At 38.6% G+C, this 17,721-nt stretch overlaps 1 protein-coding gene across 1 annotated transcript in view; it reads right to left on the reverse strand.

The window, feature by feature from the left end:
• Positions 1–17,721, reverse strand: part of MFSD2B (MFSD2 lysolipid transporter B, sphingolipid) — a 40,512-nt gene that overhangs the window by 15,306 nt on the left and 7,485 nt on the right. Inside the window, 7 exon segments of the mRNA XM_002188830.6 lie at positions 9–130; positions 225–315; positions 4,463–4,632; positions 8,579–8,657; positions 9,830–9,953; positions 13,333–13,457; positions 17,409–17,525. Coding sequence (XP_002188866.5) covers positions 9–130; positions 225–315; positions 4,463–4,632; positions 8,579–8,657; positions 9,830–9,953; positions 13,333–13,457; positions 17,409–17,525 — 828 coding nt within the window.

Raw genomic sequence — 17,721 nt, forward strand, 5'->3', positions numbered from 1 at the left:
GAAGTTACCTGAACTGCTGTCGAGATGAGAAGAAACGAAGCTGTAAGCTTCACATATGGACCATGCTTCATGGTGAGTGCAAGCCCCTTACAAAAAGGAATTGCTCTGTCTGAATTTAAGGCATAAGGATCTAAGAGAAGCAGAATATATACAATAAAAATCTTTTGAATAAAGGAATGTGAAATAACTATTATTAAATCGAGGCATATTTAAATACAACTTACCATCCCTTTCCTTTACTCCAAGAAAAAGAACGATGATTCCAAGAAGATACACACCTGCTATGACCCCTGCTGCAATCATGTAAACTTTTGCCTTTCAAAAGGAAAAAAAAACATTTGAAATTTTGACAGAACAGCAAGTCATTATGAAAATTTCAGTCCCTTTTTGGTAAGACACCTGCAAATGAAGAAATACCTATCTTCATACAGCCAAATCCATCTGCTACCTCTCTGAAAAATACTCCCTTCTGCAATTCATTTATAAACCACACCTGCCTTAGGATAAATTCAGGTCATATAAGTATATACTTCTTGAAGGAAAAAAAAAAGCAGTGAACAAAAGGGTTACTGTGTTGGCAACCTGAATGTTTTAAAAATTTGCTTATATTGAGACTAACTACAGACATACACAGTCACCTAATCAAAACCATGCATCATCCACGGAGACATTCTAATTTTCAATAAATCCAGTTGATCTGGCTACACAGACTGCAATCTGGAATTTCATGGTGTATGGGAGAGTTCTCAGTACTAATGTAAACATAGTTACTACAGTTTCTGCATTTATACATAATTATAATAATGGCACATGATGATAATAATGAATTTTAGAAATCATATTTACATGCCAATGTTTTGAGATTATGGTACCTTGCATGCTGGTTTTCCCAGTTATTTAGTGAAATATCCAAGCAAATTCAGAAGCCTTTGCTTTCTTTTAGCCAGGGGAGCAAACCCTCCAAGGATACCTCCCACACCACCAGATCACATTTACTGTTTCTGACTCTGATTACACTGACTTTGGATTAAAGCTTTAAAAAATATTTTTATTTAGTATGATATAATAATTTACCTTATACTGTGTTATCAAAGATAGCTTATAGAGCTTTATGAAACAATGATTACTTGATAGGAAAACTGAATTCCAAATTAATTGGTTATATATTGTAGATGAAACTATTATAAGTCTAAGAAGTGCTGGTAAAAAAAATTAAATTACAAGAATGTGCTTCAAAATATAAAGACAATTAATATCGGTGCAAATGCATTCAGATGAACCATGTAAGAATAGAAAATTTTCAAGAAACATCTTTTGTTAAGTTGTTTACATTTCAGAAAATAATATGGTGAGATAAAGGAATGCCAGACTATTCTTTATATCAGATAAATGTTTGGGATTTTTTAATATCAGAGCTATAAATTAAGTCACAGAGTACTTTCACACTGTTGGCTATGGCTTGCACTGAACTCAGAGTGCTGTAGTAGAGATATCTGAATTCACTTAAACAAGGCAATTTCAGCCTGAAATGTAGCCGAGCCAGGAGAGAAAGTGATGAAAAAAAAAAGGATAGTAACAGGACTCCTTTATGAATTTTATATTTTTTTAATGTATTTATTAATTTGTTTGAAGTATTTGAATTAAATGTTGTGTTTCATAGGCCATCATTAAATGTAATTTGAGCTTAGACAATCAAGGATACTCATGGTAGGTCAAATAAGATTCTCTAACCCTGAGCAAAACTCAGTAGCCCATCTACAACTCTATCAAGATCCATGTTTGGTTTCCAGTAATAAAGATCCATTCATAAGCTTATAGTAACAACTTCAGGAGAGCTTTAAAATTACCATTTCTTCCCCTTCTTTTTTTTCAATAAGAAGCAAAATAATACCAGTTGTTCACTAAGTGCTTTTGAAAACCTGTGCTCTTGAGCAGCTAAGAATTAGTCCTTGTGACAAAAAAGAGTCAGGCTCATACTCCTGAAGGGCACTAAAAGAAAGTCAAGATTTGCCCTCTTCTAAATATTTCCTGATGGAGGTACTTCACGTTCAATTAATCTAGTCTTGCCTCTACTTGTAACTTAATGTCCATCAGCCATACAACCAAAATTCAAGATCCATCAAGATCCAAGTCAAGATCTCCTCTTTATTTTGCAATTAATTAGGTGCATATTCTGCTGTGTGTGGAGTGAAGAAAGGGCAGGTTTCCAGTCACACTGTAACTTCTTCAGATCTGAAAAATGTTTGTGTCTAACAGCTTTCCCATCATTTCCCAGTCTTAGTATCTAGTTTAATTAAAGATAATGCCTCTACCTACAAAGTCTGGCTACTTTAGACTATGGATTTTTGCAAGTTTTTTAAAATAAAAAACTACTTTCAACCCATTGTGAGTTTCTTTCTCCATCTCCCTCCTACCTCAAAAAGGACAGGAAAGCACATATGGTTAAACATTAAGGAAATAAATCAAGATTGTATATTTTTTTCCCCTTGAAAGCCATTTCAGAGGTTTCAAAATAGAAATTGGGGATTTTAGTCTGAAGCAGGTTCAGACAGGGAAACAGCTGTGCAATGAAATTCAGCTTGCTCCATGACTTTTCAAAGTACTCATCTTGACAATTCACAGAGGTGTAATAAACACAGAAGTGTTCTACACCCAACCATTGTCCCAGGAGCTAAAAAGGAAGGCAGGATGATGTTCTGTGTCTCATTAAATCACACACTACATGTTACCAAACAAACATCTTCAAAAACATGCTATTCAGCCACAAAATGGCATGGCCACTTAGAGAAGCAGCCCGGCTGTCCTCAGACTGTTGCCCAAATCAGCTTTATGAGAAGCTTGTGCCAAAAAAAACCAAGGATCAGGTGGCACAGAGGCAAAGAATAGTGTCTGAGAATGGGGGGAGACAAGGCTTTTATCCCTTCCTGGACCACCAGTGCTGATGCCTGAGTATGCAAATCCAAAAGATAGATAAAAACATACCTTAGCTTGTGGTTTTACTGCTGCTGAAGCATGATAATAGGAGCTACTCCACTGCAGAGTAGTGGAAGAGCACAAATATGTACTTCCTCATTTGCATCAAGCATTTGAGATTAGATTCAGGTCAAGGAATCTTCTTCATGGGATATTTTATATACTGGTTGGGACTTGCACTGACAGAGCAGCAGATGAAAGTATAAAAAGAAAGGATGAATCCAGCAGTTGGTAAATTGGAACCAACAATCTGCTGATTTCACAAGTGACATAGGGAAAAAAACCACTACACAATGTAATTGTTTAATTCAAGGCCTGTTTCAAGACCACTGCAAACAATGGAAGACTATCAAATTGTGTTAACTGAGGTTTGGATCAGGTTTTAGGTTTTCCTCCCAGATACAAAACCTTCTTTGTTTCTCAAAAAATATAAAACTCAAGTACGAGGAGATTAAATTATTTGTGCAAAATTACAGGAAAAGCCTGTCATGGAAAATTAAATAAACAAGCATGGATCCCCAGGTTCATTCCACATGTTAACCACTGAGATCTGCCTCCAGTAATGGGGTGTTACCAACCATTTACTTTCAGCAGTGCTTTGTGACTTCACAAAAATACAGATTCCAAACGGGACTTAGAATTTGGTTCACAAAATTGCCATTATGTGTAGAGGAGATCTCCAGTGGTAACTCCTTTGGAAATCAGTGGTGCTGAACCGAAAGATCCTGCTGTAGCCACCCTTTTTTCATGGAAGCTGAGAATGCTTTGGGTTGTGTGGGACATTCAAAGATCATCTCATTTCAACTCTCTACCATGGGCAAGGACATCTTCCACTGGACCAGGCTGCTCTGAGCCCCATTGTAAAAAAAAAAAAAAAAAAAAAAAAAATCCTTCTTGTCCTGTCCTGTCAAAAACCCTGGTTAAAAGTTTCTTCCATCATTCTTAAAAAAACCCACTTTTTGTACTGAAAGACTGCAATAAGTTCTCCCTGGAATTTTCTCTCCTCCGGGCTGAACAAATCCAACTCTCTCAGCCTGTATTCACAGGAGAAGTCCTCCAACCTTCTGACCATTTTTATGACCTCCCTCTGGCTCTGCTCTAATAGGTCCATGTCTTTCTCGTGCTGGGGACCCCAGAACTGGTTGGAGTATTTCTGTAGGGGTAAAATGTGCTTTTCTTACTACACTTCTATAAACTGTAAATCAGCCCCTTGAGAAAAGAAAGGGTGGCCATGTCCCTCCCAGCTGCTTTATGGGTTTGGCACCTCCTGCAAAGCTCCTCAAAGAAATTCTGGCATCACACTGAGGAGGGGTTGCAAGGACAACAAAGATGGAAAGTATTGTCTGTGAAAGGTCACTGCCTCAGCTCCAGCATCACTGATTCCAAGGAAGTCGTGTTCACGCTCATCCAGCTGGATATGATCTGGTATTAGAGAAACTTCCCCACCCTTCTCCATAGGATATTTTAGTGTGTTCCCACAGACACTTACTTGATGAGACAGGGGGTCTGAGGGGTCTGGAATGCTGGGAGTGTCATGCCAGGAGTCAGTGGTGTTTACTGAGGGATTCACAGTACAGTGGGGAGAGACGTGAGCGCTGGCCACAATCTGCCCCTGAAGTGCAGCTCCAATCAAGGTCCCAAGCATTTCCACGGTCATTCCTAAAGAATGGAAGCACAAATGTGCATTGAGGATTAGAATCGTGCTCATCTGTCTCACTGACGAGAAATGTTATCAAACCATTTCCTCTCACAGGAATGAGCAAGAACAGAAGAACTGAAAGGTCAGTAATAGAACAGTTTCAAGGAAAGAGAGTTTTGTCACTTATTTTCTCATCAGCTTTGAGAAGAAGCATCCATGAAAGAGCCTTTTCTATACAAGCTGCATAAGAGATGTGAATGCTGAGATTAGAAGCCACAAAGGGATAATGTGGAGACCTTTCATCTTGAGGACCAGAGTAGTACTACTTTTTAAATGCCATTTTTTCCAAAGTAGGACTTGGAGTCATGACGACAGACTGTTCATCTCAAACTCAACAGCAACTTGTGAAACACTTATCTAGTCAGACTTATGAGTCCTCCAACTGTAAAATAAAGTGATACTTGCCTCAGGTCTATGGAAATAGTACAGCCACAAAGCCCTTTGAAACAACGGGTGTTTTTCTCAATTGCCTAAGGCCAGAGTCAGGCAGAACTATCTACCTCAGCCTCAGAGAACAATTCAGATCATTAATTCTCACCAAAAGAATGGGATCATCTGAAAAAAAAGCCAACCAAAGCCTCCACTTAGGAAAACAAAAATCTAACCATGGGTATCATCTCATGAAATTGATCAACAACCCAACCAGGTGTTGCAGCTCTGTTAAGGCAAATGGTGAGAAATCTGGGTTCTAGACCCTCCTTACCCTGAGGGATTTCAAGCCTACTGTGCCTGTTCCCCTGCAATATGGCCATATCCAGCTTCCCCATGTCCAGGAGATAAACTGAATTCCTGTCCTAGCTCCAGGGACTTTTTACACATTTTGCATAAAGATACATTAGGGCTGAATGCATGAACAGATTAAGGATGGGGGAAAAGTCTTCTGATTTGTGAGAGAATGGACTTCTCATTGACCCAGACTTCAGGCTTTTTTTTTTTTTCTTTCTATTTTTTCTCTTTCAGTGGCTTTCAGGGTCATATGTTCCTTTCTGAGAAGCACCATGGAGAATTCTGAAGGGATGCTTCCACAGCAGGTTGTGTCCTGGTGGTTCTCATACTCCCTCTGGGAAGTGACAGCTGTTTCAAAAGCTCCTAGATTCATGTTTATTCAAGTCCCTGATGGATAACAGCCTTCCTAGGTGACCTCAGACACGTGACTTTTTGTGTGTCCCTGTAAAGGAATAAAAATACTTCACCATCTAAAGGGAGGGCAACACACACAGACTGAGGGGTTCAGACAGTGCAGCAATGCAGGATGTGTGTAGCTATGTGAGATCCAGTAAGGAAAAGGGAAGAGAGGCTCCCTAGGAGACCTGAACCTTTTAAACCATTGCTACTTTGTTCCCAAAGTGAGAATGCTTTTGAGTGGAAAATTTGAGGTGCCATGTAACATTAATTTAAGCCAATGGGAAATAAAAGGAGCCCCTTCCCCAAACTTCACATCCAATCTTACCAGCAATGCTGCAATTCAGTCCATGCACACAAAATCCTGGCAGATGGTGAAAATGTAACCCCAATATGGTCTGAAGTGTTTGGATATAAACTGATCTCAGTTGGGCATTGCAGAGCTTCCAAATTCAGTGCAAAGCAATGCCCTCAAATCACACCTTTCATTCAAAACACCACCTACACATTCATAACCCTTGTCTAGGGCTCTACATCTGCATTTTATCAAGAACTTTTATAGAATAAAACCCAGAAGCATCATTAGAGGCACCAGAAATACAACCACTGTGAAACTTTATTTTCTAAGTAGTAGCCAGAGCTGAGGAACAGGTATCCTTCTTGTGTGCTCAGAATTTACGATGTATTAATTTCCACATCAGCCAAGAAAGCTGATCTGCCAGCAGACTGTACCTTGAAGTGGGTTATATTTTGGCCAGAATGTAAATAGGAGTTATGTTAAAGCAACTTTGCAATCCAGTATTTCTACCTTGCATTTATAACAACAGTAGAATCAAATTTATAATAAGCAGTTCTGCTTGTCTCCAGCAGAGGGTAATGGATCCTCTGGTCCCAACCTTATTTTTAAGAGCACACTTCACATTACACAGCTGTTTTTCTTTTACAGTTGAAGAAATGCCTGAACAACTGACTGCATCCAAGACAGTCTATCAACAGGAAGAATTCTCTATGAAGCCCAAAGAGAGGCAGAAGTGTCTAAGTAAAACACTTACCAAAAAAGGAAAAGGTAAAGAAAAAGGTCCTCACATAAGCATAACCACTACAAGAAAACTTTGCTCCAAACAAATATTATACCAACATGCACAAAAATACCAACATTTGAAAAGTCAAAACTATGGTTCAGTCCACCACCTTAATTTGGCTTAGGAGAACAGCTGTACACTCAAAAGCTAAACCCTTTCTGAACAATAAATTGACACCATAAATGTATGACACTTCTCAGCCACAGAGTTCAACAGCTTTTATGAGTACAAGTTTCACATGCCTGTGAAGGCCTGCATGGGACTAGCCGATCAGAAAGCACATTTATTTGGATCACAGCCTCTGAAGACATAAAGCCAGACAATAGAAAACACTAGGTATATGGATTTAGTTAGAATTTAGGCCAGATGACTCAGAATACAGTCAGTGCTAAAGAATATAACACAACTGGAATCACCTGCTGTTTAGTCCTGTCCTGTGACTGCCAGTCCAGACTTTTTCTTAAAGATAGTTGATGGTAAAGCAAATTACAACAGTTCCACATCTCTGCAGAGGGATTGGGTTACTCAGGGGATGTCATAGCTAGAATTTTTGACATTAGATTTTTATTACTTCTTTCTGTTTCACTGTGCCTCTGTGGGTTTCAACATAATCAAGTATATTGAGGGTTAGAAGGACTAATGGAAGAGAAAAGGGATCTTGCCAGGAAGAGAAAACAGATGCAACACAAAAACCTACAAGTTACTCTAAACCAACACTTTAAAGACAAGTTAAGACAAAGAGAAGTCTTTCATGTAAGATTTGACTTTTTTCTCTTTACCTTGCTTAATGCAGTTACACAGTAAAGAAGGCACAAGAACAGAGCTGAAGAGAGTAGGAGGGAAGAAACTGTTCTTGCATTCAATTTGTGATCTATACAGGAAATCTTGAAAATATTTTCACTGTGCTTTTTTTGGTCTGATTGATTTGCTTCAAAGCTAAAATTTATTTGGTTTTGGTTGTTGAAGAGCCAGAGATATAGTCTAGAAAGTCTCATTCTTTTAACTAATACACTCAGAGTGCTAGCTATATTACAACAAGAGCTGCCTTTGAACTACCTGGTGTATGTCAGAATTAATTTAAAAACACAGATGAAATGAAAAAAGATATTTCAGTTGGTGTGAACAGGCACACAAAGTTATTTTCCTTTTTGGTGAGGTTAACTGTCTTGTTTCTATGAGTTCTCAAATTTCCTTCAGAGAAAACAGGTTTGGGATTTGAATTTCATGTTGAATAACGTGAAACACATAAATCTAAGGAAATATGAACTAAAAAAAGAAGGCAACAAAACAAAACAACAAACTCCAAATAAAACCAAAACAACAAACACCTCAAAATTACTTTCATCCTTTCTTTAATTGAATGTTTCTTGTTTTTTCCCCTACAAATCACCTTGAAATTAAATCATTATTCCTTACCCTGACTTGGTTAGGAGTGATTTTTTTATTGTTTCCTCTGGCTAGCAATAAACCAAACAGAGTTTATAGCTAAACAGACAGTTTGAGACAATTAAATATTAACGTCTCTTACTTAACTAGAAAAATGAAATTCCTTTGAAGACAAATTAGTTTTCATCACATATTAAAACATTATTCTAAAAGTCCAGTTTAGGGACACAAATCACTAGGAACCTCCTATAGATTAAAAAGGATTTTCAATAAAACTCAGCCCCAATCCCCAAGAGAGAGCCCAGATCACACTCACTATATGCTGTTGCAGAATCTCTGTCCTTCTGGTCCGTGCTGAGAAACATGGTGAGGGCAGAGTATGGTACTTGGAATAACTATGGAAAGAAAGACCATAGGAAATGTCAGGGTAAAACTGCTGTATTCTTTTGCTATCCGGGAAAATGGTTTAATGGGACCTTGGAATTAATTAGAACATTCGTTCAGAACACTGAGAACCCCAATCTTTTTGCACAAAGACCTGCCTTTTCTTTCTGGTTTGTAAAGCATATAAAAGGAAAACAATAACTTTCAGAACACAAATAATAAACAATAAAATACCCAGAGTGTTTACCTTGATGTTGTGCTTCTTCAGCTTCCTTGGGAAAACATCCTTCACAGAGAGACTGAAATAATTTTGATTTCTTTGCACTAGGACACTATCATATTCCTAGCTTGAGCTAACTAACAGAAAGCAAAGCCACAAAAAAGAAATACTTTTCCACTTTATTCAAGCCAGAAGACTACACAAATACCTGAAATATTTCACATATCTGTCTAATCATGTAAATCCAGGAGATAAAAGTGAAAACTACTCTGTCTTTCAGCACCACTGTGCTACACACTCCTTGAGTTAAGCGTAAGTTAAAACCATTGCAAAGTGAAACTGGGACATGAACCTGCTTGAATAACCAAGTTCTCTGTGGTGTTCCCACCACCCCAGAGATCTGTAGCCAAACTAACTCTTACACTCTGCATCCCACAAAGTTTGTACAAAATGCATTTCTATTCACCTCCATCAAAAATGGCACATGTGCACATTTTCAAAACTCTTCCATGGAAACCCTGTGTTTCCCTTTCAAAAGAAAGATGAAAGAAATTATTTTAAACCATAATGGATGTCTTCTGAACCATCTTTCTACTGGGGAAACAAAGGACTTAAGGAAATATTCAAAATTAATATAGGAATACAGAATTCCTCATATGCTCCTGAGAAGAAAAGTTATGAGAAGTTGGATGTCTAACTGGAATTAGGAATCTGAACATCTATACAAGAATGAGTTGAGGAAACTGGAGGCAACCTGGATGAATTAGCAGGTCATTTACCATAAAAAACATTGGCAGAAACCATCAACCAGCAGAGTTTGATAAAAGGGCATATGCCTGGCCCTTAAACTCACTAGAAGTTGAAGTAAGATGTGAAAACAAGTTTACTAAATATGAATGCTCTAATATAGACAGACAACAAGCAAGTTCCTGCTGAGAACATCATGGCCTGTAATCTACTTACCGTGGTCAGTGCTTGGAAAAGGCAGTGGAAAGTCAGATACCAAGCAACTCTTCCTGAGACAAACGGAGGCAGGTACCACATTAAAAAATAGGAGACCATGGTGAAGGGCGTACATGCCAGCACCCTGAGAAGAAAATTAACAATCTTAAAATCAACACATCAATAATCTTAAAATAATGATAGCAAAGTGCATTACATTTTCCTGCTAATAATCAATATAACACAATTCATTTAATATGCAGTTTTTCTAACTGCAGTAATGTATGCTTTTAAATATCAAAAGTTAGTGTGCATTAAATACACAGATTATATAAAATATATTAATATTAAATATATAAATACACTGATTAATCCCTTCATAAATCAGAAAAGTCCTCTGCAAATCAGAAAGAAAAGAGCTACGCTTCAATTAATATCCCACTCAGAAGAGACATAATTTCCTTTCATATGTACTGTAACAGCACACCTATGTCACCATTCCTTGGCACATGTCTCAGATTACACATTTATTAGAAAGAACTACTAAAATACTAAGATCTGTCATCATGTCTTTGCATACTCCAGAAATTTTTATATGAGTTTACTTATTATTGATATTCCCCCTTCTAATTTTAGTGCCTTTGGTTTTCCTCTGAACTTAGTGTCTTCACTGCTCTTCAAGCAATGGCAAATATGTTGATAGACTTAAAAACACTCAAAAAAGCAAAAGAGACAATGGACAGCCCGTTGTGAAAGCTCCTACACTCTGTGTCTAGTTGGGTATATGATAATTTCCTCCATTTAATTCCTAATTGCTTCAAACACAAAAGGATCATCTTCAGAGAGGAAGGTGGCTTAAAAAAAAGAACCACAAAAACTTGTATTCCAGATATTGCCATTAACCAGCAATTAATGACATTAGTCTGAAACCTATTTCAAGTAAATAGCATTTGTCAAACTCCATGATACAGAATTGGTCAGATGCTATTATTTCCTAAAAGTCTGAGCTGCAGCATCAGGCCTGTCCTGTATTCTTGTAAATCAGGCACTGAACAATGTATTCAGATGACCAAGATCCTAACAAAAAATTTCCCAACACATAAAAGAGAAAACAGATTAATCCCTTCACAACAGCACTACTGACATTGGGGGTCAGCTGATTATTTTGCAATCGTGAACTGAAAACCTGGAATACAAAAGAGTAATGTGGGTAAATAGTTTAGTAAAACAATGGCTTTCCCACACTGCTCTTTGGGATGGACAGCATCACTGGGAGCTGAACATTTACCAGGAAAGTGCCAGGTTCTGATATTCTCTGTCCCTCCAGTCCTCAGCGCACAGTTCACCCACAGCAATGGAAAACAAGGGTAAAATCCTAACACATCTCAGCGAATCTACCTTCCTCTCCAAAAGCATGAGCTCTTCCAGATGGTGTCCAGGCAGAGTCACCGCACTAAATATCCTCACAGCCACTTTTTCATGCAACTTCTTAGCAAAAACCCTCTTGGTATTGTTCTCCCTTTCCCACATTTTCCTTTCCTCTCTGATGCCAGGGAGTTTTCAAAGCCTTGCTGGAGTTGCTGAATTTTTTGTCAGCTATTATCTCTTGTGACAAAATGTTCAACCAGTATTTCAAGTCAATGGCTGCTTCTGCCCTTTAAAGCCATTAAGTAAGTGATTGATGACTTTGTGTTATACTGAGGACAGTATTAAGTGATAATTAAACATTCACTTCCCTTACTAAAGTTCTTGCTTTGCAGGCAAGCTTTTCTGACTGAAAAAAATCCATTGCTTCATCCTAGATTGTTAAGAAGTCAGAAAAAAAAATCAAAATACTGAAGTATTTTTAAGCTAAGGGAAGACCCTTTCTTTGCTTTGTAAAAAAAAAAATAGCCTGACTCTCAAAGTCTAGAAACAGAATTTACACAAAAATATTAGTGCTACTAAAAAACCCCAGACAAAATTCTGCAGTAAAGAAAGCAGTTGTTTGATAAAAGGTGGTGTTAGATAAGCACTTTTCCTGTAAGAAGTGCAAGATGTGCTGGAGCTGGTTTGCAGTGAAAAGGGCTGATAAATTCATGATTGTGCTATGACAGGAATCATTCTAACATCAATGTAACACTAACAATAAACACATGGACTTGCTGTATTTTCAGAGAACTTAAAAAAAAAGAAAATAAACAAAGCATCAGAATACTTCTAATGGCATTTGTATAAAAATTTCATTGTTTTACTTTTGGATAGCTTGCTTACTAGGTTAATTCAGTGGTCATTAAAAACCACACCATTTACCTGGCTTCCAACCAAATCCTGAAAAGAGGAACAGCAGTAAGCTCCTCTTTTCCCATGAGACTTGACAAAAAGGTTAACTTCAACCTGAAGGGCCAAGAGCAGATGATCTCAGCCTTTTTCCAATGTGTGCTTGCCTTCTCCATTTTGTCAGTATAAGCTGCCCACGGACAAGTTTCTGTAGCCGTAAAACAGCACAACAGCAAGAGAACCAGCTAAAAATCTGTGCTCATTTTCCCTGAAATTTCACCTTCCTTGCTCATGGCACATTTACTCTTAGATTTTTGTAGTAAATCAAGTTTGATATAATGTATGAGATAACATGATGAAAGACTCCCTATTTCACAAAGTCGAAAATCTCTTCTTGGCTTCCAAAATACTAAAAAACAACAAACATATGCCCTGTGGCATAGATGAGTTCCTTTAATATGATCCAATCTTTTCCAATTTTTCTTGCTTCACAGCTGCCAATCTTGTTCCTATATGGGCAACATTCATTGTTCAACCTCCTCCTTAGAGCACATGGACAGCACATGCACACAGGTAAGATGTCACAATGAAGCATCACACACTTCCTTCACAAAAAATCAAAACCTTACAACATCTCAGTCACTGTAAGTAAGAGTCATGGCGACTTTTTAATGAACTGTTCTGACTATGGGATGTAAGAGAAGCAGGAGCCTGCTGAGTGCTGTAAGAGGAGCCTCACACAGTGCCCTGGCAGTGCTGGCTGCTGAGCCCTTCAGTGCCATGGTGTCACATCTATTCCACACCCATGCACACATCTGTTCTACAGCTGTGCACGCATCCTTCCCTGAACTGAAAGGCCTGGGCAGTTAAAGGAGCTCCTGAAAGGCTGATTGTGAGATGTGAAGGCACTCTAGGACATAAGTAGAAATAAGTTCCAACTTTGTGGAAGAATGAAGTCAAACTAAAAAAATGTAGACAAAGATGAAAATTCAGCCACAGATTTAAGAAATTTTTAGATCTCAGCTTTCAGTTTTGCTAAAAATACAGTCTCTTGGGTTTATTTCTTGGCTTGCATCTCCAGTGATATAAAATTTCTTTTGTGTTTTCATGTGTGAACAAGTTAAACATGACATGGCAGTTTTTAGTTTTTATTTTATATATGTGAATGAATACAATCCCTGAGACTAATTCAGTGAGATGGCTATATGATCACAAGACTCAATATTCACATATATATATAGATATATGTACACATTTATACTTACCAAGGCATGAGCCGGCCAATTTTTGTCCATCTACTTTTGCTAATAAAAAAGCCAGCAATAGGATCAGTAAATGCACCTGAGGCTTTGCCAATGAACAGCACCAAAGAGGCATGAAATGGAGTAATCTGAAAGTAGACAGAATACAGTAAACACAAGCCATTGTTTCACAATACAATGAAACAGCATAAAGCAACTTTCCAGAAAAAAAAACCTCAGTTTTATTCTTTTAAAGGATAATGATAGTTCATTTACAAAACACATCTGCTGCTGTCATGGAAATTCCTATTGGTTACCCATAGCAAACAAATGAGACATTGAGATTGGTGCTGTGAATTAAGTGATCAGAAGGGGAAAATGCAAGGAAGGACACATCCAGAATATGTTTAGGATTAGGAAAAACAATCAAACAGTCAAATAGCAAAGTCTTTGTTTTAATCATAAAATCTGACAGAGTCCCTCTGTAATTACCTTCTTATCCCCATGCATCTCCATCTCCCCATATCTTTATCTTGACCTGATCTAGAAAATGGTAGAGAGGATTGTTTACAATGCAGCAATGTTTTTTCCTCTCCTGAGATCAGCAACAAGGCTGCCAACTGGTGGCATGTGGCTGAGGAAGAGGATGTTGCACAACAGACTTTATCCACCTGGGACTGAGCGGTGACAAGTGAATTGCATAAGGCACATCTGCTCAAATCAAAGTTGCCAGCACGTGTCCATCACATCTCACTTGAAAAATGTTCATGGATTACATAAGAATAACATAGCCAAGTAGAAAAGCCTCTGAAACTAACCCAAATGGACCATACTTAAGTGTCTATATAGAAATATAGCTTATCCCAGGCAAGGCTGGGATTTTTTCACATGTATCTCTACAGAGCATAGGAATTTCCATCACACAATGGTTAAAAAAGGTGGGTTCTCTTCCAAGTGCTCAGTTCATGTCACTGCAACTACAGTCCTGAAAAAAAAGCCATTGAAACCTATATAAATGTGAATGTTCCTCACAAGAGTTATTGAGAGAAGCGGCAGAAAGAGCCTCCGTGGCTCAAACAGAGAGAGCAGACAAGATCCCTTCACCTCTGTGCTTCAACACAGCAGTGCTCCAAAGCCTGGAAAGTGCAGCTGACACAACACCAAGCTTGAGCAGGTATCCCCTGCTTTCCTGCCAAGGATGTTGTCTCCCAGGCAGCAGCACCAGGAATGCAGCTGGTGCAGGTACCCTGCCTGCAGAATTTGCTGTAGGTGTTCTCTCAGAGGTGAAAGAAGGATCTTTAAATGTCCTGGATGACCAGCACAAAAGGAGGGTGCTATGAACTTCTGACGTCATACCCATAACACTTTAACCCAAATTAGGTGAAATTGCAGTGGAAGCCAATGTTGCTGTCACCACCAGCTCCAAGACAAACACTCCACCCCAGAAAGTTTGTGCCGATCCACCTTAGCTGGCTCGTGCCCTCCCACAGCCAGCGAAGGGTGGCAAGTAGCCCACCAGCCCTGAGGCAACCTCGCTGTAGGGACTGCACTAGGACTGCCCACAGGTCACTATTGCTCCTCAAGAGACAGCCAAAATAAGCACAAAATGGCAGTCAGAAAGATAGAGGGGTAGAAATACTGCAGTTATGAGGGGGACAAGAACAAAAATCTACAAATTACATGAGTTCCAGATTCGTATTTTGTTCAGATATTTTGTGGAAGAAAGCTTTGAGGAAAAAGCAAAATCTCTTTCATGTTAGGAGGTGATTCTCTATGGTCACCCTGTCTTCATAATTGGTATGGGCTTATACATCCCTGGCTGCATTTTCTTATCTCCTAAATCTAGACAGTGTCTGACAGCACCAATGCCAGAAACTTCTCAATGTTAATAAAATACAAGATAAAATACGCTAAATTTGCCCATTTTGAAAGGAATAAAGACCAGGATCCTTTTATCAGAGAATTTTAGTGTCCTCTAGCAATTTCTCTCAAGGATCCTATGCTGTTTGGAGTTCCACTTATGTCTGTAGTCTATACAGGTAACTTAGGTGGAACAAGGAATTCAAACTGAAAAACTGTAAGTCACAGAAAATGAATAGAAAATATAATTTTCTTAGAAAATATCCAGATATCTATGACAGATTACACTTTGTGACTTTCATATTCTCTCAAGAAGCTAAAACAGTTCTGCTCTCTAAGTGAGCAAGAAAATCCAGGTAGTGATTATATAATTACATTCTCTCCCCTGAAAATGTGTGGGAAAGAACACAGGATTTCAGAGCTATTTATCAGACCTTGAAATAAATCCTGTCCTTGCAGGACTACTTCAGAGAACAAATTAAACCATCAGAGAACAAATAATTAAGCCCCTTAATGAAAGTGTAAGTATATCACTACCAACATTAAGCAAAATTATTTGCTTGTTTCAGGAGAAGCCTGTTAATAAAATAATTATTTTGATGTCACGCATTTAAGTAGTGCCCAAATATGCACGGATGGGATCCCAGCTTTCTGGACACTGTACACAAACACATGAAGCACCAATCCCTTGCTTTGAGAATTTTCAGTCTCTGTGACAAGCAAAGAATGGGGAAATTGCCATGCTTCTAAGCACCCTGGGGAAATGGTGCTAGAGTCTTTCTCATTTAGTTCCTGCTTCACCATTTCCAATGGTTTGTACTGCTATCCTTGATGTCAGTGGGCAACAGCTTTAGTCAGAGCTGCTGCACCTCTCTGCTGTACCTCCAAGCTCCTTTTTCCACCTCCAACTCCTCTGATTCCATACCATCCACTCAACATCTTGGACACTGCTGTCCAAAACTGGCTCCTTTTCTACATCTTGTGACCTTGATCTCAACAAGACACTCAAGATGATCTCAGCTGTACACACACACCTTACTGCGTCAAAAATTTTATTAAGTCACAAGTCAGCTTTTAATACCAGACTTTTATAGGAAAAACACAACCCCAAACTTCTGGACACCTCCAGTCATAATATCTCATCTTTGCACAGCAAATGGGTAATGATATCTGACCCAGAACCTCCTGTTTTTCCCAGCAAATAGGAACAGTCATCAGTGCTGTAGTCCCACCTGTAGTTTCAGAGTTGCTCACACAATTCTTGCAATTTGGCCTCAACTCCCTAAAATACTTTTTTCTATCCTAGTACCTTGTCCTAGTTACCATGCATGCCTACAAGAAAATCCAAAACAGTAAAAATTGCTTATGGAATGATTTTCTTTGTGTCTCTACTGTTCTGAAATCTAGCTAGAGCAGCTGAAAGTCAGATGAATGGGATGACTCCTAGTGCTTTGTTTCACCGAGTCTGCTTCTGCACCAGAGAGCCCCAGACTGGAAGCAAAGAACCTTCAGGAAGGATTACTCAGCTTTATTTGCCACAGAGTTACCTTAGACAAACCAAATAAAATTTGTGTGAAATTATCACAGAATCACATGGTTGCAAGAGACCTTTAAGATCATTGAGTCCAACCCATGCCCTAACACCTCAAATAAACCATGGCCCTGAGTGGCACATCCAGTCTGTCTTTTAAACACATCCAGGGATGGTGTCTCCACCACCTCCCCAGCCAGACCATTCCAGAACTTTATAACTCTTTCTGTAAAAATCTTTTTTCTAATATCAAACCCGTATTTCCCTTGGCACAGCTTAAGACTCTGGTGGCTACTGGCTGCAACTGGAGTGATTTTTAACCAAAACCAAATGAACAAACTTCACAACCTCAGCATTAAAAGCATGGTGCTGTTAATGTTTTCAGATGTCTCCTATCTTATACTCTTTGACTCCTGACACTTAATTTTGAGAACTGATCTGCAAGTGTGTGAGCTCTACGGCACCCAAAGTTCTAATAATGATCCCAAACTAAAAGTAAACAACACACATCTCAAGACAGAAAGAAAACTAGGGGGGAAAAATTAATTCTGGACAAGTTCATGCAGTTTCCAGGATGCTGAACAGCTAGAGGCAATGACAAGACAATTTAAAATATATATTGAATAATTCCCCTTTTATCATTCTAGGGACTTGACTGACAATATCAGAGTTAAGTCTGTAGTCTGCAAATGTTTCTTGTGCTACTTACATGGGCTATGTCTAGCAGGTAGATCTGCAGGAAGAAAGAAGCAGCACTCCCTGCCACTTGGTTTGGGGCACCTCCTATGGCATAGCAGAGTTTGCTGCACATCGAGAGCCTGTACCCCTGTGTGAGAGGAACAGAACAAACCATGAGTAAACCAAGGTGCACAAGTTAAAAGCTACACAAGTGATAAGGTTAAAGTCTATAGTTAACACCAGCTTAATGTATTTGCTTCACAGCTATTCCAGTAATAAATCCATATGCCCTCAATCACTGTAATCAACAGGCATTTGGGTGCTCATTACTTTGATTTTTAATG

The sequence above is a fragment of the Taeniopygia guttata genome, chromosome 3 (genome assembly GCF_048771995.1).
Source record: "Taeniopygia guttata chromosome 3, bTaeGut7.mat, whole genome shotgun sequence".
NCBI classification, from domain to species: domain Eukaryota; kingdom Metazoa; phylum Chordata; class Aves; order Passeriformes; family Estrildidae; genus Taeniopygia; species Taeniopygia guttata.